Genomic DNA, 20138 nt, shown 5'->3' with positions numbered 1-20138 from the left:
GCATGTGCTCCCGCTCTTCTCGGGCGACGTGGTGACGATGGAGAGGCACTGCAACGACGCGTACGAGCACTCGGCACCCCTGCGGAAGGGGCGCCCCCCTTGGCTGCCTCGCCGCCCCCCCCCGGCACTGCGGCTCGGCTTTGCCTCGCATAGGTTCTCGCGGCGCAGGGGGGCGCCAACGCGGGGGCGCGCGTGTCGGTCGTCTTCAAGCAGGCGGCGGGCCGTAGCAATGAATGCGCACTCCTTGCTCTCAGCACCGAATCGTGTCGCTCAGCCGCATTCTCTCGGCTGGTGCTGGTGGCGGTCAGTCGCCCCGTCTGGAGCAGGCGCTCACGGGGCGCGACGGGAGGCGAGGCCACAGCGTGGAGGGGGAGGGCAGGCGCGCGCGGAGGAGGCAGCGGCGGGAGGGGGAGGGGGGCACGGAAGCCGCGACGAGCGGAGGCGGCCACCGCGGGCGAGGTTCGTCTCGCCCGAGACTGCCCGATGGACCGAGATGGACCGAGTGGACCGAGATTGGCCGAGATTGACCGAGGTCGACCGTTGCGGTCGAGGCTCGTGACACGTCCACGACGCGTCCGCGGCACGCGGCCCACAGGCGCCGCGCGCGGCCGGCGCGGCGGCGGCCGCGGCGGCCGCGGCAGTCAGCCGTCGCGCAGGCGCCACCTGCGCAGCACGCTTGTTGCGCTGCTCCCCGCGCTCGCCACGCCGCCGCCAGCCTACGCTCTCGAGGTTGCGCGTCGGTCGGACGTCGCGTTCGAGCAGCAGCAGCTCTATAACCCGCCTCCGCCCGTCACCTCATATCAGCAGCAAGTGTCGGACGCGATCACTATCCAGACAATGAAAGGGGCGTGGCGGCTTGAGGAGAGCTTCAGCGGCAGCGGCGCGTGCGCTGCGCCTCTCCGCTCCTCAAGCCGCGGCCCCGCGTCCCCTCACACCTCTGGCTGTGCGTAGGGCGGAGGACGAGCGGCAGCCTCCTCCTCGCGCGGCGCGGAGAGAGCGCGGCGCCTTCCCGGACCTTTCTCGGAACCTTCCTGCAGGCACGCTCCTCTTCCGCGGCGCGGAGAGCGCGGAGCGCGGCGCGGTGGCGTACTCGGGCGAGGCGGGAAGCGGGCGGGGGCCGTGGATCATCAAGGCACTTAGACACTTCCTAGACACTTCCTAGACACTTCCTAGGGCCGTGGATCATCAAGGCGCGCTTGTGCACTTGCAAACGCCTGGGCTCTCTTGCGTTGGCTGCAGGACGGGGAGGCGAGGGGATAAGTCGGCCCCTTGCCTTCCCCCCCCCGCCCCCCCCCCCGAGGGACCCGCCTCGACTGGCTTGTGGAGAGGTGGTGACCTGCCGGACCCTGACCTCAGGCGGACGGGTTTGGCCGCAGCCCGGCCGGCCGCGTCGGCGGGGCGATCGAGCGCAAGGGCCTCTGGAAGCTGCGCCGCGGTGCGGCAGGCACTTTCACCTACGCTGGCCGCATCGTCGTGACGAGCTATGCTGCCGACGGATTGCCGGTTGCGTCTATCGAGGGCGAGATCATCGAGCTTGTCAACGGGGGCAAGCCGAAGGGAGGCTCCGAGAGGAGGGTGGGGACGTTTTTCGCGAAGCTCGAGCGGAGACTGACCGCCGCAGAGGAGGCGGCGGCGTCAGCAGACTCGGCGGCCTCGGGGGGAGCGCCCGAGGCGTTGCAGGTGACGCCGGTCATGGATGGGCGCTTAGTGTACAAACAATGAGATTTCCTTACGTTATTTGTTACTGAGGAGAAGCATACATGTAGAGAGACTCCCAGTAAGGGCCCGGGGGGTGCGGGGGGTGCCGGGTGCCGGCGCGCGGCGGGGCCGGTGGTGCGGGGGGGTGGAGCGTGGGGGTGGCGCGGGTCGACGCGGTCGTGCGAGGTCCGAGGGACCGAGGATATTTTGGTTATATTTATGTATGTAAAAAAGAGGAATGCAGTTGAGAGGACAGGGGAGGGACGCGGCCAGAAAGAGGGCGGGCGCTCAGTGCCAAAACTCACGAGACCTCGATACTAACAAAGACTCTGAGCCCTGGTCTGACAGCCTGACAGCAAAACCCCGGACAGCGCCTGACAGTGGTTCAGTGCCCGACAGCCCGACAGCGCTGACAGCACTTTCTCCGACAGTCTGACAGCACGTATCTGACAGTCTGACAGCAGAGTCTGACAGTCGAGGGGTCCCGTCGCTGTCAGGCCCTAACGTGACAGCCTGACAGCTGCCCGACAGCCCGACAGCACACAGTGGTCTGACAGCAGCGCTGACAGCCCGACAGCAGCACAGACCGTACACAGACCCCGTAGAGCCTCTTTCTTGTGCCCCATGAGGGTGTAACAAAATTACATGCAAAGACATGTGAGTGTGGTCCATGTAGTCATGGGATGGTCATGGGTCTCTCTTGCTTGGCCGACTACACGGTGAGCCATACGGACCTTGCAGAAAACCTTTTCCTTCTAAGCAGGGCTACACAATGACCCTATAGAGTATAGTGTGGGGGTGTTTCTGGGGCGAGTTGTGATGAGTAGGATTAGACTAGCCAATGGTATTTTGAAGTTCATATATGAAAATACCAACTTGCCTATGTGCACGTCTCCGCGGCGGCGGCCCGCCCGGAGGCGGCCCGGCGGAGCGGTCAGAGCAGCACTGCGCCGGCCCCCGGCGATCGACTCTCGACTATACCACGGGCTCTATTGAATGGCTGCTCTCTAGGGCTGCCCTATTCCGCTCGCCCGGCTACGTACGTCGCTGAGCTTCGAAGGAAAAGGTTTCGCTCGGCACGGCGGCGTCGGAGAGCAACAATAGTCAATACTGGACGGGGGGGGGGGGGGGGCACGTAGGCAAGTGGCCCATGACCAGGCGGGCTGCTGCTCATAATTTGGGCCGTCGGCGCTCGCTCTCGCGCTTTTCATAAAGATAAAAGCCACGCGGGAAGAAGTGGGCACCCCCCCCCCCCCCCTCCACTCCCCCGTGGTACTCTGTGCTCACTGTTGCTGCATGCCCGTTGGCGTTGCGTACGCACTCTCATGCGCGCTGAGCCGCCTCCACCGCCATCCTGGCGGCCGCCGCCTTGGCCCTCGCAGCGGCAGTGGCCGCGCGCCTCTCCTTGGCAGCGGCCAGTTTCGCCTCGGCCGCCGCCGCTTCGGCCGCTGCCGCCGCCGCCGCCGCTGCCGCTGCCGCCGCCGCCGCCTCAGTCACCGCTTCCTCCTCTGCGGCAGCCTCGTCCTCCGCCTCCGCCTCCTCCTCCGCCGCCTCCGCCTCCTCGGCCAGCCGCGCCGCCTCGGCCACCTCTGCCGACGCCGCCGCCTGGCTCTCCGGCGTGATGCCGAGCCGCATCCTCTCCTCGGTGAGCGTCTCGAGAAGCAGGAGAAGCCTCGCCTCCTCGGCCTTCTTCGCCGCCTCGGCTGCGTCTGCCTCCGACGGCGCGTGGGCACCCTCCTCGGGCTCCTGCGACGGCCCAGCAGCCCCGCCCGCCCCGCCGCCCTTCTTCTTCTTCTTCTTGCCCTTCTTGCCCTTGGCGCGCTTCTCCGCCTCGACCTCCGCCAGCAGCTCCTCGGCGTGCCGCGCCGCCTCCTTCTCCTCCGCCGCCCTCTGCGCCGCCCTCTCAGCCGCTCCCGCGGCCCACGCCGCCTCCGCCGCCGCCTTCTCCGCCGCCTTCTCGGCCGCCGCATGCTCCGCGAGGGTGCGCACGCACTCGGTGTGGCCCTGCTCCTTGGCCAGCTGCAGCGCGGTCCAGCCATCCGTGGTGCACAGCGTCATGTCTGCGCCCGCCCGCAGCAAGCAGAGGAGGGCGGCGAGGTGGCCGTAGAAAGCGGCAGAAATCAGTGCAGTGTTGCCGTAGTGGCACTGAACATTGATCTCCGCGCCGTGCCGCAACGCCAACTCGATCAGCTTCTCATGGCCATGAATGGCGGCGAAACTCAGCGCGGTGCTGCCTTTGCTGTTCTGCAACGAGACATCCGCACCGCGCTGGAGCAGCGCCTCGGCCAGCCCCTCCCGGACCCTCATCATTGCGAGCATCAGCAGCGTCATGCCGCTCTCAGGGCCGTTCGAAAAGACGTGCACGAACGTCGCATCGACCCGCCCGCCGCCGTCGAGCCAAATCAGCACCGCCGCCTCCTCGCCTCGCCGAGCCGCTGCCACAACCTCCTTTGGCACCGCACCGCCGCCGCTCGGCTCGGCCTCCTCGCTGCCCTCGCCGCTCGAAGCAGAGGCCGCGGCACTCGCACCCACCGCCGCGCCTGCGCCGCCAGCCTCAGCCGACGGCGCCTTGCTCCGGCCCGCCGTCGCCACCTCCCCGATATACGTCTTGAAGGCCTGGACGCACTCGGCGTGGCCCCTCGCCTTGGCCCACTGCAGCGCCGTCCTGCCCGCCGCATCGCGCAACGTCATGTCTGCGCCCGCCCGCAGAAGGCGGAGCACGACGGCGGGGCGGTTGAAGCAGGCGGCGAGAATCAGTGCGGTGTCACCGTTCTTGTTCTGCAGGTCGATCTCCGCGCCACGCCGCAGGAGCAGGTCGAGCACCCGCTCGTTTCCGCCGTGGGCAGCCGTTGCCAGCGCCGGCCAGGCGGCGGAGTCCTGTGGGTTTACCTCCGCTCCGTGCTGCAGCAGCATCTCCACCATTCGCTCGCGGCCGCAGTTGGCTGCAGCGCTCAGCGCAGTGGTGCCGAGACTGTTCTGCAGGTTGATGTGTGCGCCACGCTTCAGGAGGAGCTCGACAATCTGCGCGTGCCCGTTCTGTGCGGCGAGCATCAGCAGGGTGTATGGAACCGTACGGCCGCGAAACTCAGAGGGTTGCTCAGCGAGAGTGTCGGCCTTCCCGCCTTCATTCAGCCACAGTCGCACCGGTCCCACGCGGCCGTCCGTAGCGGCCTTGAGGACGTTCTTCGGGACTTCACCACCCGGCGCGCTGTCAGCAGACAGCGGCGGCGGCGGCGTGCGGAGCGGTGCGTTGGAGCGGGAGCGAGAGGCGGGCATTGCGGGCATGTACATTGCCCGGCCCCTACAGATTCTTTTCTGTCAGATTTCCTGTCAAATCGAGGACTAAAAACAGATTTCTTTTCTGTCGCACAACATTGGTCTATAACCTGCAACTTCATTGCAGTGTCGCAAGTCCAAGTCAGTATCGCCCCCGGGGCGCGCCTTGTGCCGAGGAGCCCTGTCCCCTGAGAGGAGCCCCACCGCCAATCGTCGGCCTCTATCTAGTTGCTCTGGTAGTAGGCGGCATCGCCAAACCCCAGAAGTCACACGTCATTTGAGGTGTGCCCCGATCCGCTGCTGCCACCCGTGCCCCGAGATGCAGGTGGGCGCGGCAGCCCCAGTCCCTACTTTGGGGACGTTATATATTGTAAGTACCCGTCCTCAAAGTACAGAAGAGAGTACAGATTCCCCCTCTGCGAAGCCTGCCTTTACATAGTAAAAAAGAAAAGCAGGGCGGCTTTTCCCCTCTTCACGCCCTCACACAGGCCAATCGCCGCCCGGCGCGCGGCGCCCGCTCCTAAGCCCCCTCCCCCCCCCGTCACTGCACTGCGCTGCCGCTGTGGCGCTGTGACCAACTACCCTGGCAGCGCTCTACACCCCCCCACCCCCCCACCCCCCTCCTGTCCCACCTCGTGTGTGTGTGGATAGACGTTTTTACCTTACCTTCCTCCCCCAGGCCCCCACATAGCACTCATAGCACCCCTCGAACAACCCCCGAATTGTTCGCTGCGCAACTCGCGCCTCCGCGCTCGCGATCAGTCAGTGCGCTGAGCGATGAGCAGAGGCGAACAGGCGATGCGATCTCTTTAGCAGCAGCCTCTCTCTAGAAGCCGGCGAGCCGGCGCAGCAGCCAGAGCAGCCGGTGCGCGCCTTGCGAGGCGAGTACTGCCGTCCGGCAGCCTTGAGGCGGCCGGGCGGCAGCACTCGTTCGAACTTTGCGAGCCGTGCGCGCGCCGAGGCGCCCGCGGCGCGCGCCCGCCCGGCTGCCAGTAGGAGGCGGCGCAATATGGCCTATAGTACAGCCCTTGAGGAGGAGGAAGAGGCTGGGTGGCAGGTGCTGTATGCCGCCGAGGGGGCAGTTTTGGGGTGCTGTCACGGGCGCAGGCGGCTGCAGAAGGCGTCCGCAACCGGGACAACCCGCCCCCCCAGCCGAGGCCGGTCGAAGCCCACTTGGAAGCAGCCATGAGGAGTCCTCTTGGTGCTCCTGGCGGTCGTTCAAAGGTCGGGCGCGCGCCGATGGGGAGGGGGGGGGTCTTGCTTGCTCCACACCGAGCGCCATCGGTCCGGACCGGCGTGACCAATATGAGGGTAGGCCTGCACAAGGTCTGAGCCGCGGCCGCTCGGCGCCAAGTGCAGTGTCACGCTCGCGCGCGAGGGGGACACAATGGGAAATTCTCGTTTCCTATTCACTCGGTCCCCCAACGGAAGAGGCCTCGCTCCTACTGGAACTCTCCAACATCAGATTTGCCTCGTGCGTCCCTTTTCGAGCCGGAAAGCTATTTTCTTTTCTATATTCTATACTTTTGAGAGGGTCCTGCGGTCCTGTGGAGGCCGACCCTACTCCCTACCCGCGCTGACTGGCTCCGTGTCCGACTTGACCCCGCGGGCGCATGGAGATGTGATGCCTCCATGCCATGATGCAACCATGCGCCCGTCAAGTAAAAATCGACAATGCAGCTCGATGGTTATTGCATATTGGTTTGCCCGAAAAGCGGGTAAGATACATGGCGCGCGCGTTTGTATCTAGAGAGAGCGCCTAAGCGAGGCCCGCGCAGAGACGCACACCATAGAGCTATGCCCCACACGACGTGAGCCCCAAAACTCGCCATCAGATAGAGTCGCAAGAAGGTTTCTCACAGCAGATAGCTCACCCGAGGTGGCCAAAGCCAAACAGGGCCCAGTACTCTGGCGGGCTGATCGTGACTGCCGATCCGTACGTGAGCCCGTCGAGCAGCACCGACACCATCGGGAAGGTGAAGCCGACGATGAGGACGAGCAAGTCCTGCTCGAGCGTGACGAGCTTGCGGTCGCGCAGCGTCTCTGAAAACATCGAGAGCGCGTACCCCATCGCCGAGGCGATGCCGTAGTGGTACATGGGCGTGCTCTGCATCGGCCACTGCGCCGTGCACTGCTGCAGCCAGGCGGCGCCTAGACAAAAAGAAACACACATCGGGGGGAAAGAAACGCACGCAGCACAGGGCCCTGCCCCAGCGAGGCGGCGCCCCCGAACGGGATCGAGTACATGAAGGAGAGCTGCCTAGGCGACACGTGTGTTGGAGGGAGTCAGGCGGGACTGCGCCGCCAGCCAGGCCGCGGCGAGGGGGGGGGAGGAGGGCGCGTCAGGTTCGGCCACGAGGCGAGCCGGTAGAGGATGGCCTTTTGGCGCATCTCCTTCTCGGGGACCTTGACCCTCCTCCGCTCGTTAGCCTGGAAGTTCTGCTGCAGCATCACCTGCAGGGGCAGGGCGGCAGGGGGCGGGGGCGGGGTCAGGGCGGCTGCGAATTGTGAGGGTGAGGGTGAGGGTGAGGGGGTGGGGGCGAGGGGCGACCTCCCAGTTTGCCGTCGTGCCCGCGCACACGAGGGCCCAGAACCTGTTCACAGCTAGAGGTGTGAAGAGACGCTCTTCACAGCCCGCACACACGGCGGCCCAGCCCCTGGGAGAGGAGGAGAGCGGGGTGGGACCGGAGGACCGTGCGAGTGCAGGGGCGGCCGGGCGCGGCGGCTAGAGCCGCGGGCGGTGCAACGGAGTGCAGAAACGGCGCTGCGGATTCGGTCGGGGGGGGGGGTTCTGTCCGCATCTGTCGGCGGGCGCAGGAAGATAGGAATATCGAAGGGGCGCAGGAAGTCGGGGTAGTCGCCGCTGAACCACCAGGCGATGTAGAGGCACATGGTGGTCAGGCCGGTCCCGCCGAACGTGAACCCGTTCGCCTTTAGGTCGCGCATGTCGAGCATCTTGTTCGAGTTGAACTTTGACATAGGCACCGCAGACAGCGCATTCACCAGGCCGGCCACGAGGAGAGAGGTGAGGAAGGGGCCCGAGGTGGCCATCGGGACGGAGGTGTCGAGCGCGTTGGTCACGTGCGAGTAGACCAGCCACGGGATCCCGAGGAACAGAAAGTACGCCCCGCTCACCGCGTGGATGTGCATGAAGTCGGCGCGCGTCCACAGCCGCCGCCGCACGGTGCCGGTCGGGTCGAGGAAGACGAGGAAGGAGCCGAGCAGGGCCGCCAGGCCGCCGTCGTCGTCCTCCTGCCCCTTGAGCCGCTCCATCACAACCTTGGAGTTGGCGTCGCCGATGACCGCCGCGTCCATCTCAGCCTTGACTCTCGCTCTCCGCTCGTCCTCCGTCTCGTCGAGCACGACCACGCTCGCCTCCTCGAAGCCGGCCTCCTCCTCGTCGTCGTCGCCCTCCTCAATCACCGCCGGCCCCACCGCCGCCGCCGCCGCCGCCGCCTCCGGCTCATGCTCCACGAGCGTCGCCGGCGCCATCGGCGGCCGCAGCGGCAGGTCCGCGACGTTGACCTCGCGGAGCAGCGGCGCGGCGGCACGGCGCGCGCGGCGGCTCAGCCGCGGCGGCTGCAGCGACGCCAGACCGCAGGCGCGCTCAGCGAGCGCGCAGCACAGCAAAGCCAAGCCGAGCCGCATGCGCACCGACGCCGCACCTCTCGGTGCATTCATTACGAAAGAAGAAATTTGTGCTAAGGGTTTTTTGTCGTACGTTTACTCGCTTTTTTATGGCAATTTGCGTGGTTCTTTCCTTCTGCGGCCCCCAGCAATGAAAGTGCTCTTGCTCCTCGCGTGCACCGCCCTCGCCTCCGTGCACGGGCTGCAGTCTGCGGTACCCACGCAGCCCCTACCCCTCGCCACGCGGCGGCTCGTCGCCGTCCCGCGCGGCGTCGACGTTGCCCTCCCGTCGAGGCAGCGTGCTTCCGCCGGCCGCTCCTCACCCTGCTGCATGGCGCTCGCCGCGGCCGACGACGCGGGCCAGCAGCTGGACCTCGGCGCTCTGGGGCGGTACTTCTTCGCGGTGCTGATGCAGCTGATCGCGCTAACGTTCGCCTTTGGCGTCCTCGACTCAGCGGGCTACGCCTCGCCGCTCGGCCCTCTCCCGGCGCCGGCGGCGGGCGGGGTCTTCCTCGCGATCAGCCTGCGCTCGCGCGTCTTCAGCTCGCTCGACGACTCGGCGCCAGAGGAGCGCGTCACGGCGACGGCGGCCGAGGACGAGGCGCTCGAGGCTGCCCTCCGGCCGGACGGCGGCGGCGGCAAGCCGATGAAGAAGACGGAGCTGCGGGCAGAGTGTGAGGTGGCGACCCTCTTCCGCCCTGCCGTTCCTCTCTCTCTCTCTCTCTCTCTCTCTCTCTCTCTCTCTCTCTCTCTCTCTCTCTCTCTCTCTCTCTCTCTCTCCCTGTGTGTGTGTGTGTGTGTGTGTGTATGTGTGTTTCAGCGCGCGCTCTCTCTCCGCCCACGCCTCACTCGCCGCCTCGCAACGGACAGGCGCGCGGCCTCTCCGTCGACCGCACGATGCCGGCAGAATTGCAGCCAACCTCGCGCCCCTCCCCACGACACTCGCACCGGACCGCCGCAGCGCCGCCCCTCTGCAGGCGGAGATGCTACAGGCGCGACTCCGGCTCTACTTTGAGTCGCGAGCCCGGCAAGCCGCAGCCGCCGCCGCCGCCATCACGCCCTCTTGGGCGCCCTCTGAAGGCGCCCGCGCCTCCTCTCTCTCGCCTCCTCCGCCTCCTCCGCCTCCTCCCCACCTCTCTCCGACTCTCCGCCTCTTCTCCTCTCTGCCTCCCCTCCCTTTTCCGCCTCCGCCCCAACGCGTGCCTCAGCTCCCTCCGCTCCCTCCCAACACCCGGCTCGGCCCCTCGCCTCTGCCCCGCACACCTCACCTCGCCCCGCCCGCACCCTGTTCCGCCGCAGACTCACTCTCCCTCGCGCGGGCGGCCGCCATCGCGCCGCTGCACGCGCTGGTCGCCTCACACCGCTCGCTGAGGCTCGCCGCCCCGGCGGCACGCTGGCCGAGCGGCCCCTCTCCGCCGCCCGTCGCGCGCAGGCGTCGTGTCTCGTCTACTCTTCCTCCACGGGACGGCTCAACGAGGGCCACTTCAACGACCCGGTGCGAGGCCCCCCGACAGCACCCCAGAGGACCCGAGAGCACCCCAAGGAGACCCGAGAGTCTTGCGAGGGACATCACACGACCCCGTGCCGCCGCCCTCCGCTCGACCGCCTCCGCCTCTCGCCTCGAAGAGGACACGTCCACGACACGTCCACGACGCGTCCACGACACCGCCCCGCAGGTGCTCCTCTGGCTCGCCCTCCACCTCTGCCTCGAGGACACGCTCCGCACCGCGCAGGCCGCAGAGGGGAGGGTCGGCGCCGCGGTGCCCGGCTCGGCCCTCGTCTGCCTCTCCGCCCTCTACGCCGCCAAGCAGTACTCCGACGTCGCGCCCGCCGCCGGCGCGCTGCTCGCTCTGGCGGCCACGTGGAACGCCGTCGCCGCCGCCGCCGCCGCCGACACTTGGCGGCTGAACAACGCCGTCCGCGCGGAGCCGCTCTACCCTCACAAGGTAGCGGGCATGCGCAGCCAGACCCGGCTGACCATCGAGGCTTTCGAGGGTCTGTAGCCCTGATAGGAGATTCTAGCGGAGTGAGAGCGGCGAGAGGAGTGAGAGGGAGGAGAGCGGAGGGCAGCTGGCAGAGTCTAGAGCTCCTAGGCCAGGGCGGTGGCGGGGGGGGGGCGGCGGGGGCCGTCGCCATACGGCTTTATCCTTTTATAGCGCGTGTACATCTCACCTGGTATTTACAAACGCGTTCGCAGAGTACATCTTCTTCGTGGTGTAATGCTGCAGCATCCTCTGCACGCCGATCGGCAATTCGGCAAAGGCGGCGTAGGATAGCACTGCCACCGTCGCCCGTTCGGACACCACCCGTGCTCGCACGGGTGGCACTTGGAAGGCACCGAAGAAATGGGAGCAGCTGTCGAGTGGGCCCGCACAAGCTACATCCGTGGAATGCTCCACCTCGGCAATCTGCAGGACCTCCGAGCCTGGCTGGTTTAGCTGCCTTTGACCTGCGCCAGCAACCTCGGGAACGTGCTGGCTCATGTTCCTGCGCCAGCTGTTGGCACTCGAGATCAAGTCGACACGCCCCGCCAGCACCCAGACCAGGGGCGCCCGCGACACCAAGTCGGCGTTGATGAGAGGGCGATTGGGTGCGGTTGTGACGAACACGTCGTCGCCGCGCCTCAGCTGTTGGCACTCCAGCGCCTGCATCAGCCGTGGCAGCACCTGTTCCGCGTCGTACTCACCCGTGTAATTGTGCAACCAGCTGTGCACGTCGTCCGCGACGGGAGCGAAGCATGAGTCACCGACCACGCGCCGGACCAGTGCCCTCAGGCTCGTGAGATCGCGATTCCGTGCCGTGCCCTGCAGATGCGCGCAATCGCCGCCATGCGCGGCGAGGAACTGCACAAACAAGTGCTTCTCGACAAATCGCAGCGCCTCGTTCATGTTCGCGAAGGTAAAGGTCATCTCCTCCCCTTCGAAAAATCGACGTATCCGCCTCCTGACCTTCTCCTGCAAGCCAACAAAGGCGACACCAAATCCGTGCGACTCTGCCAGCTCGTGGACGATGAAGTGCAAGACCTTGATCCCACTTATTTCAGAGTCTTCGACCTCCGTCAGATCAAGGACGAGAAACTCCAGGCGGGCCGCCGCGCCCGCCTGCGGCGCCTGCGACAGGCGCTGTTCCACCCTCTCCTGGATCTGGAAGGCCGTGCCGAAGAAGAGGAGGCCTATTCACGGGAAAGTCTCAGCGAGGCCTCGCTCGGTCCTCCATGCCGGGGTCGCAGGAGTTGGGGCCGCGCGCGAGGTGCAGGATCAAAACCTTCTCGCCGTCGGCCTCCAGCACTGCATCCCTCCCCAGCGCGTTTAGTGTTGAGCTTCGCTCCGTGCGACTCGTGTGCTCCGCGTCAAACACACGGATCGCAGAGAGCCGAAAGGCTAGCTGCATCGAGGTGACGGCGAGGCCAACAAGCAGCATCAGATCTGGACCCTTGGCGACGTCCACGAGAACCATCAGCCAGATGACGAGGTAATCTCCCCTCGGCAAACGGCGGCGGCCATGCCACAGCATGTCCCAGCACATGGCGATGCCCACCCAGATCAATGCAGCTGCCGTCACCATTATGGGCGTCAGTGAGAGGATGTAGTCGGCGACGAGGAAGAAACAGGACGAGATGATGCTAAGGTACAGCAGGAAGCGCCGTGAGGTTGCGCCGTTCTTGCTCGCCGTCACGGAATAGCTCATCACGAGGTTGGTCGGCATTGATCCTAAAAGCGCGGGACTCGCAATAGTCAAGTATCGATGCTGGATCTATTGGCGTGTGTCGTGTGAGGCAGAAGTATTGACCAGACAATGAATACGTACAATACCCTCACAAAGAGAGCGATGCCTTCCCACCTGCTGACCGCTTCAGCGGTGGTCGCCACCAATGCAACGACGGCACTCGCCGGCCACGTTGCTGGCCAGCACCAACAATTCTGGGCGCCGCTCGGCCCGAGGCATTGCTAGGCCTGCTCAGGTCGTGCCACATGAGCACTGAATGGCCTCGTAGGGGGCTCATGGGGCCGGTGACGGCGCCCTGCGCCGAAGATCCCAGGGCGGATCTTCTGGCCGCCACTTAAGAGATATGCGGCAAAATCCGCAGCAGCCTCGCTGGGCCAGAACGTCGGCCCGCGAGGTGGATGCTAGCATGAGCCCGATCCGTCGCAGTGCTCTTGCGTTACGGCGGTAGTGATCTAATCACCCGAATGCCGCGTTCGGATCGCTCCTCATCGCAAACCCTGTCAGCAGTTCACCCTCGGGTATGTTCGTAAGAGCTACATACACAAAAAAATGGTGGGAGGGTCTGTGCCCCGTCCACTTCCCTCCCTCTTGGCGTGTGATGATGAAGAGATGCCCCCAGGCCTCGACCCCAGGCCGGCCAGGGCAAGGGCGGAGGGCGAGGGCGGAGGGCGAAAGGGAAAGCGGCGGGAGGGAGCGGACGGGTTGAAATGCATCGCTCGTAGGTAGATAGACATAGAAAACATGAACCATCGAAAGGGGTCTGATCTCCAAAAAGAGCTCTCGGCCTGCCGCACACGCCCGCGCCCCGCCCCTTTTGCGCAGCAACACCTTAAACTTCATGCATGGCCCTCCAAATTCGGGCGGGTCGGAGCGTAGCGGAGTGGGGCCCGAGTTTGAAAAAGGCGACGGACGCTTGCGTCCTAGCCTCCAACAACGCCTCCCCGGCGCATCCCGAAAAAGAAAGAAAAGAAAGAAAACGGACAACCCAAGGGAGGGATGGGAGGACGGCTCTCCCGTGCGCGACGTAAAATTCTTATTCCTCCGGCAGTCGACGCGGCTCTGTCGTCTCGTACGTGGGCGCCTCGCTGTGCTGGCGTTACGCCTGGATCAGCCTCGTAGCTACTCCCCATGTCCATCCTGGCGACCCTGCACTCCAGCTCCAGCGCCCCCAACGAGGCCGTGGCGAACCTCTTTGCGGACAACTCAACGTCGGGCGACACCTCAAAGCCGGCGTCACCATCTCGCAAACGCCGGCGCAGCAAGTCGCCTGCAGCAGTCGAGGCGGCGGCGGCGGCGCGGACGGCAGCCGCGGCTGCCGCGATGCTCGGAGTGAAGTCAGACCCAATGGCCGCCAGCAAGGCGCTCCTTCGCGCCCGCAACGCCGCCGCGCCGGCGCCTGCGCCGGCGCCGCCATCTGCGGCATCGCGTGCGGCGCAAAAGGCGCCGAAGAAGAGCGAAGAGGCGGGCGCGGAAGCTGCGGAGCGGGCGGGCGACGATCCGGATCGGCTGGCGAGGACCGTCTTCGTCGGCAACCTGCCTCCGGACACGTCGCGCAAGGCGGTCGCGAAGCACTTTGGAGCCTTTGGCCGCGTCGAGTCGGTCCGCATCCGCTCGGTCGCGTCTGCAAACCTCAAGCTGGAGCAGCGCGCGGCGGTCATCAAGAAGGCGGTCAACACGGCGGTGCGCGACGCGGTCAACGCCTACGTCGTCTTTGCCGACGCCGCGCCCGTCGAGGCGGCCGTCGCCACCAACGCCCAGCTCGCCTTTGGCCGCCACCTGCGCGTAGACCGGGCGGCGCCGCCGTCGGGCGGCGCGACGAGCGGCGCGGCGGGTGCGGAGGGAGGGGTCGGCGCGACGGGAGCGACGACGCACAAGCGGAGCGTCTTCCTCGGCAACCTCCCCTTCGACCTGCAGGAGGAGGCCGTGTGGGAGGCATTCTCTTCCCTCGGCTCCGTCGAGGCGGTCCGCCTGATCCGCGACCCGCAGACGCAGCAGGGCAAGGGCTTCGGCTACGTCACCTTCGCAGACAAGGTTGGCGTCGAGGCTGCGCTCGCGCGGCACGAGACGACGCTCGCAGGACGAACCATCCGCGTGCAGCGCTGCAAGAGCGCGGCGGCGGCGGCGAGCGCCGCGCAGCGAGCGGCCAAGGGCGGCCGGGGCGGCGGCGGCGGCGGCGTGGATTGGAAGAACAAGCAAGCGGCGGCACTGCGGCTCCAGCACAAGATCGCGGCGGGCGCCAAGGCGAAGGCGCGCGCCAAGGGCGGCATCGGCAAGCAGCGAAAGGGCGGCGCGTCGAAGAAGGGCAAGGCGGGCGAGGCAAACAAGAAGGGCGTCAAGGCGAAGGCGCGCGGCCAGACGGCGAGCCTGGCGCCGTCGCAGCTGGCACAGATTAAGGCGCGGAAGAGGACGGCCGCCAAGAGCAAGTGACCGGGCTTGCTGTTCCCCACACTGTTAGCTTCTATTGGTTGTTACTACAAATTCTCGCGCAGAGTGCGTGACGACGACGTCGACGAGAGGACGCGTTGTCAACCAACGGGCCGTTGTGACGCGAGAGACAAGAGAGTCGCGAAGAGCCCCGCGCGCGCGAGATCGGCATGACTGGTGTTGGACACATCTTTCACATGGACAATGTCCATGTGTCCATCCATGTCCAACTGCATGTGCATATGTGCATGTCCAAGTTTGACTTGTGAGCATGTGAGATGTGAGACATCGACGCAGGGACGCGCATCCCTTTCCCTCACCCAATACTCCCACCACTGGGAAATGGGACACCGCCAACAGAACCACGCCCAGCGTGCTCCAGCAGCGCAACCTTTCATGCCACCTCGCTGTCGTCCCACTCTCGTAGTTCTCTCTCCTGTCGCTTCATCCTCGCTGTCGCGTCGCTCTTCTCTGCCTCGTTCTGCGATGCACGCCGCCGCCGCCTGCCGATCCCCCTCCCTTGCTCTCGCGGCTTCTCCCGCCTCTCGGCGCAACTCCGCCCTCCTCGCGGCGTATTTTTTGGCCCCTCGAGTGTATTGCTCTACGTGCTGTGTGGCCGCGCGCCTCTTCTTTCCCGCGTGACTCATCATTCGTCAGCAACTATTATACGGCCGAACAAGCACTAGTACGAGCAGAGGCAGAACCGCAGGCGCGGGCTGGTACCGCCATGACGCAGCCCTTGTACGGGCCGCCCGCCGGATCCGTCATGACACAGCCCTTGTACCTGCCGGCGAACCCCATGATGTCGTATGCTGCAGCAAACTCGCCTGCGCTGCTGCTCTCTGATGACCCGACCGTGGCAAATGTGAGGACCGTCTGCTCAGCCTCTGCTGCCCTGGTCGTCCATATGTGCCCGGGGGAGAATGATTGCAACCCCAATCAAATCGAGATTGGCGACACGGCGAGATAGACCGCAGCGAAGATTCAGCACCTCCAGCGTAGAGGCACTGCACGCGCATCATCGTCGAATAGGTGAACATGGATGTTTGCCTCGAAAACCTATCGTTTCGCCCCAGAGCTTGTTGGCACGACAATCCAAGCGATCTTAGCGCGACGTCATGCGTGCCTGCAGAACCTGTCCACGCTCAACTCCTGAAGGACTCGCAGATGGTCGTCTTTCTCCAGGATACTAGCGCGCCCAGGAGGGGGAGGGCGGGCCAAATCGCATTCCCTGATAGACTGGCCGAGCCGAGGGACTCACGCCAGCCTACGCCGGCTCGATCCAGGCCATGACTTCAGCACTGACGCCCGAGAACTTTGTCGGACTGCTCGAGTATCAGAGCTTCAAGGAAATCGACGGCTCCGGCGCCTCCTTTGCCCTCGAGGCGTCGGAGCACTGCGTCAACCAGACCAGCTGCGGCGTGATCAGACTAACCAACGACTTGCCCCTGGGCCAGCTGCCGGTGGCCGCTTGCATCCACTAGATAGTGTATCGTCAACGGCTCAGCACTGTAGCACGCCCTCCGCAGGTGGCAATCGACAGCTTCCGCACCGTTGCCGGCACTCTTGCGGGCAATCCCGATCAGGGACCGGACATACCCCTCGACTGCACCGATTACAAGAAGTGCTCAAGGTGTCTGGTCACGATCTCTAGCGTCGCGCGCGCAGAGGCGCCCTATCAGCGACTTATCAGCGGCTCGAGCAAGACAGCGCTCGAACACCAGCTCTTCTACGTTGGCGCCCGAACTGGCAGCGCAGACGTAGAGATTGACGACGAGATGTGCTACCCAGGCATTACCGGAGGAGCTGCAGGCTTCACGGTCGCTGCGGTGAACGTCAGTTCCGTCGACGCCTTCGTTGGCGTCGAACAGGACCCGCATCTGCATTTTGCGCACGGCGGACGCGCCGATTTCAGGGGCCGGCACGGCCAAATCTACACCTTCTTCTCGGCGCCCGGCCTCGCCGTCAATCTCAAGACGGAGAATGCGACCTTCCCGCTCGACCGGAAGCTGGACGGCAGTGCGCCGCTCATCGTGCACGGGAGCTTTGTGACCGAGATGCACCTGGTGGCCCTCGTGGGTGGCTCCAAGCGCAAGTGGGCCAACGTCTCCTTTTGGGCGTCGAGTCTGGGGGAGAATAACTGGGGATGGGACGTGGTGACCGGGACCTGCGGCGGACACCGCTTTAAGCTGGGTAAGGGCGGGCAGAAGGGCTGCGAGCAGCTCATGATCAAGGTCGACATGTCGCGCGCGTCCTTCACCGCCGGCAATCTGACCGTCGAGGTCGCCGGCGCGCCGACTCAGGCACGCAAGGGCCCCGAGCACCGCCTAGATGTCAGCTTCACGCTGCGCGGCGACTATGTGCAGCGGAATCTGCCTCATGGCGACTACTTGCTGACAGCGAGGCCTCGGCCGTCCCGCGCGGAGTCGAACGCTCGCGCGAGCTCCTGTAGGCATCTTTGGCCAGTCCTTCTCCTCCCCGGAGCCAAGAAACGGCAAGACTGACGTCTACCCCGACGACGGCGAGTTCACCACGTCCGCGATGGGCGAGGGCGCAATCGAGGGCCAGGCCTCATTCTACGAGGTGCCGTCCCCTGCCCCCACGCCCGGTCCGGAGAAGGCGGCCTGTGCGGCGGGAGAAGAGCTCACTCACGCCGGCTTCTCCTCCCACTCAGGTCCCCGGCCCGTTCGAGATCGACTTTCTGTTTTCGCGCTTCCACGCCAAGCCTAACCTTCCCTCGCAGACGCCGTCGACGCCGCTTCCCGTTCCCGTTGGCACCGCCTCCGCCTCGAGCGGGGCGCCGTGGGTGTAAACATGTAGTACAGGGCACTATAAAAAAGAATTCTTTTTTCGCCGTCTGAGCCTAGCGCAGCGCGGACTCGCTCCTGTTCATAGCTGCGCGGCACACTTGGAGCACTTGGAGTGCAGTCATTAACCGCACATCCAGGGCCAGGGAGCTCAGAAGCGCACCCAGCGGGCCGCCGGATGATTGGCATCGGGTTACGGGCAGGAGAGCCCTAGCCCAGGGGGTGCGCGTTCGCAGGGAAAAGAAAGAAAGAAAGAAAACAGACAACCCAAGGGAGGGATGGGAGGACGGCACAGTTCGCAGGGAAAGCGCCGTGAAGCGAGGGTCTATTTTTTTGGAGTCCACACTCTTGCTAGCGGCTGAATGAGCTCCAGCAACCAAGGCTCGCGACTCGACGCGGTCGCGTCGGACGCGCGGCGCGCCGCCCTGACCATGGGTGGGCTCGACGCGGCGGCGCGTGACACGGCGCTCGCTGCCGTCCGAAAGCAGCTCGAGAACCAGCGCGCCGTCATCGAGGCCGCGAACGCGCTCGACATCGCGGCGGCCACAAAGGCGCAGTTAGACGCGCCGCTGCTGCGCCGGCTGGAGGTGCGCGGCAAGAAGTTTGACGCGATGCTTGCGAAGCTCGACGAGGTGCGCGCCGTCGCCGACCCGGTCGGTGCGGTGCAACTCGCGACGCGGCTCGACGACGGCCTCGACCTCTACCGGGTGGCGTGCCCGATCGGCGTGGTGGCCGTCATCTTCGAGTCGCGCCCGGACGCGGCGGTCCAGATCTCGGCGCTCGCGATCAAGTCGGCGAACGCGCTCATCCTCAAGGGCGGCAAGGAGGCGGCCCACACCAACGCCGCGATAGTGTCCGCCATCCAAGCCGGCCTGGCCGCTGCCGAGGCCGAGTCGGGTCGCTCCGCCGAGGCGGACGGCGGAGGCGCGGTGCCGAGCGCGGCGGTGCAGCTCGTCGCCTCGCGTGACGAGGTCTCTGCGCTGCTCGGGATGCACGGCAAGGTCGACCTCATCGTGCCTCGCGGCTCGAACGCTCTCGTGTCACACATCATCAACAACACGAGGAGCTAGTGGGTGGGGGAGGTGGGGGGGAGAGGGAGGTGATGCTTCACTCACAACGAGCGATGAGTACTTGATAGGATCCCGGTCCTCGGCCACGCCGACGGCATCTGCGCCGTCTACCTCGACGCTACCGCAGACGAGGCTCCGCTCCAGACACTTCCGAGACACCTCCTGGACACTTCCGAGACACCTCCTCTAGACACCTCCTAGACACCCCCTGGACACGCTCCTAGACACCTCGAGGGCGGCGCCACCGGCAGACGAGGCGCCGCCTGCACATGCTCTCTCGGGCACCCTCTTCGGACCTTCCCGCACCCTTCCCGCACCCTTCCCGCACCCTTCCCGCACCCTTCCCGCACCCTTCTCCGAGCCGTTGGCACAGGCGACTGCGCGGCGCGTCGTGCTCGACGCCAAGACGGACTACCCCGTCGCGTGCAACGCGGCAGAGACGCTGCTGCTGCACGCCTCGCTCCTCTCCTCGCCCACGTGGAGGGGGGTGGCGCAGGAGCTGATCGCCGCAGGCGCGAGGCGGCGGCGGGGGCGGCGCACACACCCCTCACGCCCCTCGCACGCCTCTCTCACGCCTCTCTCGCACCTCTCTCTCACACCTCTCTCATACCTCTCTCTCACACCTCTCTCTCGCACCTCTCTCACACCTCTCTCTCACACCTCTCTCACACCTCTCACACACTCCTCTCACACACTCCTCTCACACACACCCCTCCCGCACCTCTGCCGACGCCGAAGCCAAAGAGCGACTTGCCCCCGCGGCTGGCCACCCGCAGGCGTCACCCTCAAGTGCGACACGAGGTCGAGCGAGGCTCTCGCCGCTGCGGGGCTGCCGGCGGGCGGAGTCGTCAGAGCGAGCGAGGTGCTTCCCGCCCGCCTTTGCGGCGGAGGGTGCGAGACCTCCGCGCACCTCCCCCCCCCCCCCCCCCCCTCTCTTCTCCTCGCAGGCGGACTACCGCACCGAGTTTGGAGGCCTCGCCCCCCCGGCAGCCGACCCCGCCTGGGGCCCTCCTCGGACCCTCCTCGCTCCCTTCCTGCAGGCCTCACCATGGCGGTCAAGGTCGTGGCGGACGTGGTCGAGGCGCGGCTGCGTCAGACTCCCCGAGGGGGGGAGCTGCCTTCTCACTCCTCCTTTCCCTCGCCACGCGAGCCTCCTTGCCCTTGCCCTCCGCCCCCCAGGCCGTCGGACACATCAACTCGCACTCGTCGCACCACACCGACGCCATCGTCACCGCCGACCCGGCCTCCGTACGGTTCTTCACCCAGTTTGTCGACTCGGCAGGGGTCTTTGTCAACGTGCGAGAGACCGCCGAGAGACCGCCGAGACGCAGCAGCCAAGACGAGTGCGATCTAGCCGCCGACCCCAGCGGCCGCCGACCCAGCAGCCGCCGCCATAGCAGCCGCCGCCATAGCAGCAGCCGCCCCAGCAGCCGCCGCCCCAGCAGCCGCCGCCCCAGCAGCCGCCGCCCCAGCAGCTGCCGCCCGAGAGCTGCCCCCCCCCCCCCCCCCC

At 66.2% G+C, this 20138-nt stretch overlaps 6 protein-coding genes across 6 annotated transcripts in view; 4 read left to right on the top strand and 2 right to left on the bottom strand.

The window, feature by feature from the left end:
- Positions 1 to 837: 837 nt before the first annotated feature.
- EMIHUDRAFT_456545 (hypothetical protein) lies at positions 838 to 1747 on the top strand (the record flags this gene model as incomplete). The annotated part of the gene is made up of 3 exons (XM_005782946.1): positions 838 to 884; positions 952 to 1081; positions 1357 to 1747. The coding sequence occupies 3 exons, from the start codon at positions 838 to 840 to the stop codon at positions 1720 to 1722; spliced, it is 543 nt and encodes a 180-aa protein (XP_005783003.1). The 3' UTR covers positions 1723 to 1747.
- Positions 1748 to 6693: 4946 nt separating this feature from the next.
- On the bottom strand, positions 6694 to 8642 carry EMIHUDRAFT_442486 (hypothetical protein). The gene is made up of 5 exons (XM_005782945.1): positions 7790 to 8642; positions 7526 to 7568; positions 7316 to 7428; positions 7167 to 7234; positions 6694 to 7125 (listed from the first exon to the last, which is right to left on the bottom strand). The coding sequence occupies exons 1-5, from the start codon at positions 8620 to 8622 to the stop codon at positions 6845 to 6847; spliced, it is 1338 nt and encodes a 445-aa protein (XP_005783002.1). The 5' UTR covers positions 8623 to 8642; the 3' UTR covers positions 6694 to 6844.
- A 110-nt stretch (positions 8643 to 8752) lies between these two features.
- On the top strand, positions 8753 to 10604 carry EMIHUDRAFT_113226 (hypothetical protein; the record flags this gene model as incomplete). Its single annotated transcript, XM_005782944.1, has 3 exons — positions 8753 to 9280; positions 10034 to 10096; positions 10335 to 10604. The coding sequence occupies 3 exons, from the start codon at positions 8753 to 8755 to the stop codon at positions 10602 to 10604; spliced, it is 861 nt and encodes a 286-aa protein (XP_005783001.1).
- A 1186-nt stretch (positions 10605 to 11790) lies between these two features.
- EMIHUDRAFT_113225 (hypothetical protein) lies at positions 11791 to 12306 on the bottom strand (the record flags this gene model as incomplete). The annotated part of the gene is made up of 1 exon (XM_005782943.1): positions 11791 to 12306. One exon carries the CDS (start codon positions 12304 to 12306, stop codon positions 11791 to 11793), a length of 516 nt encoding a protein of 171 aa, XP_005783000.1.
- A 1899-nt stretch (positions 12307 to 14205) lies between these two features.
- On the top strand, positions 14206 to 14421 carry EMIHUDRAFT_49580 (hypothetical protein; the record flags this gene model as incomplete). The annotated part of the gene is made up of 1 exon (XM_005782942.1): positions 14206 to 14421. A coding segment is annotated over one exon (216 nt), but the record flags the coding sequence as incomplete, so codon positions are not given.
- A 3482-nt stretch (positions 14422 to 17903) lies between these two features.
- The window catches only part of EMIHUDRAFT_456543 (glutamate-5-semialdehyde dehydrogenase), a 2853-nt gene continuing 618 nt past the window's right edge, over positions 17904 to 20138 (top strand). Inside the window, exons 1-7 of the mRNA XM_005782941.1 lie at positions 17904 to 18621; positions 18697 to 18760; positions 19002 to 19140; positions 19405 to 19490; positions 19576 to 19600; positions 19669 to 19709; positions 19808 to 19925. Coding sequence (XP_005782998.1) covers positions 17921 to 18621; positions 18697 to 18760; positions 19002 to 19140; positions 19405 to 19490; positions 19576 to 19600; positions 19669 to 19709; positions 19808 to 19925 — 1174 coding nt within the window. The 5' untranslated portion in view covers positions 17904 to 17920. The remainder of the gene's footprint in view (positions 18622 to 18696; positions 18761 to 19001; positions 19141 to 19404; positions 19491 to 19575; positions 19601 to 19668; positions 19710 to 19807; positions 19926 to 20138) is intronic.

This window comes from Emiliania huxleyi (genome assembly GCF_000372725.1).
Source record: "Emiliania huxleyi CCMP1516 chromosome Unknown EMIHUscaffold_184, whole genome shotgun sequence".
NCBI classification, from domain to species: domain Eukaryota; phylum Haptophyta; order Isochrysidales; family Noelaerhabdaceae; genus Emiliania; species Emiliania huxleyi.
This window is presented reverse-complemented; position numbering and strand designations above follow the sequence as displayed.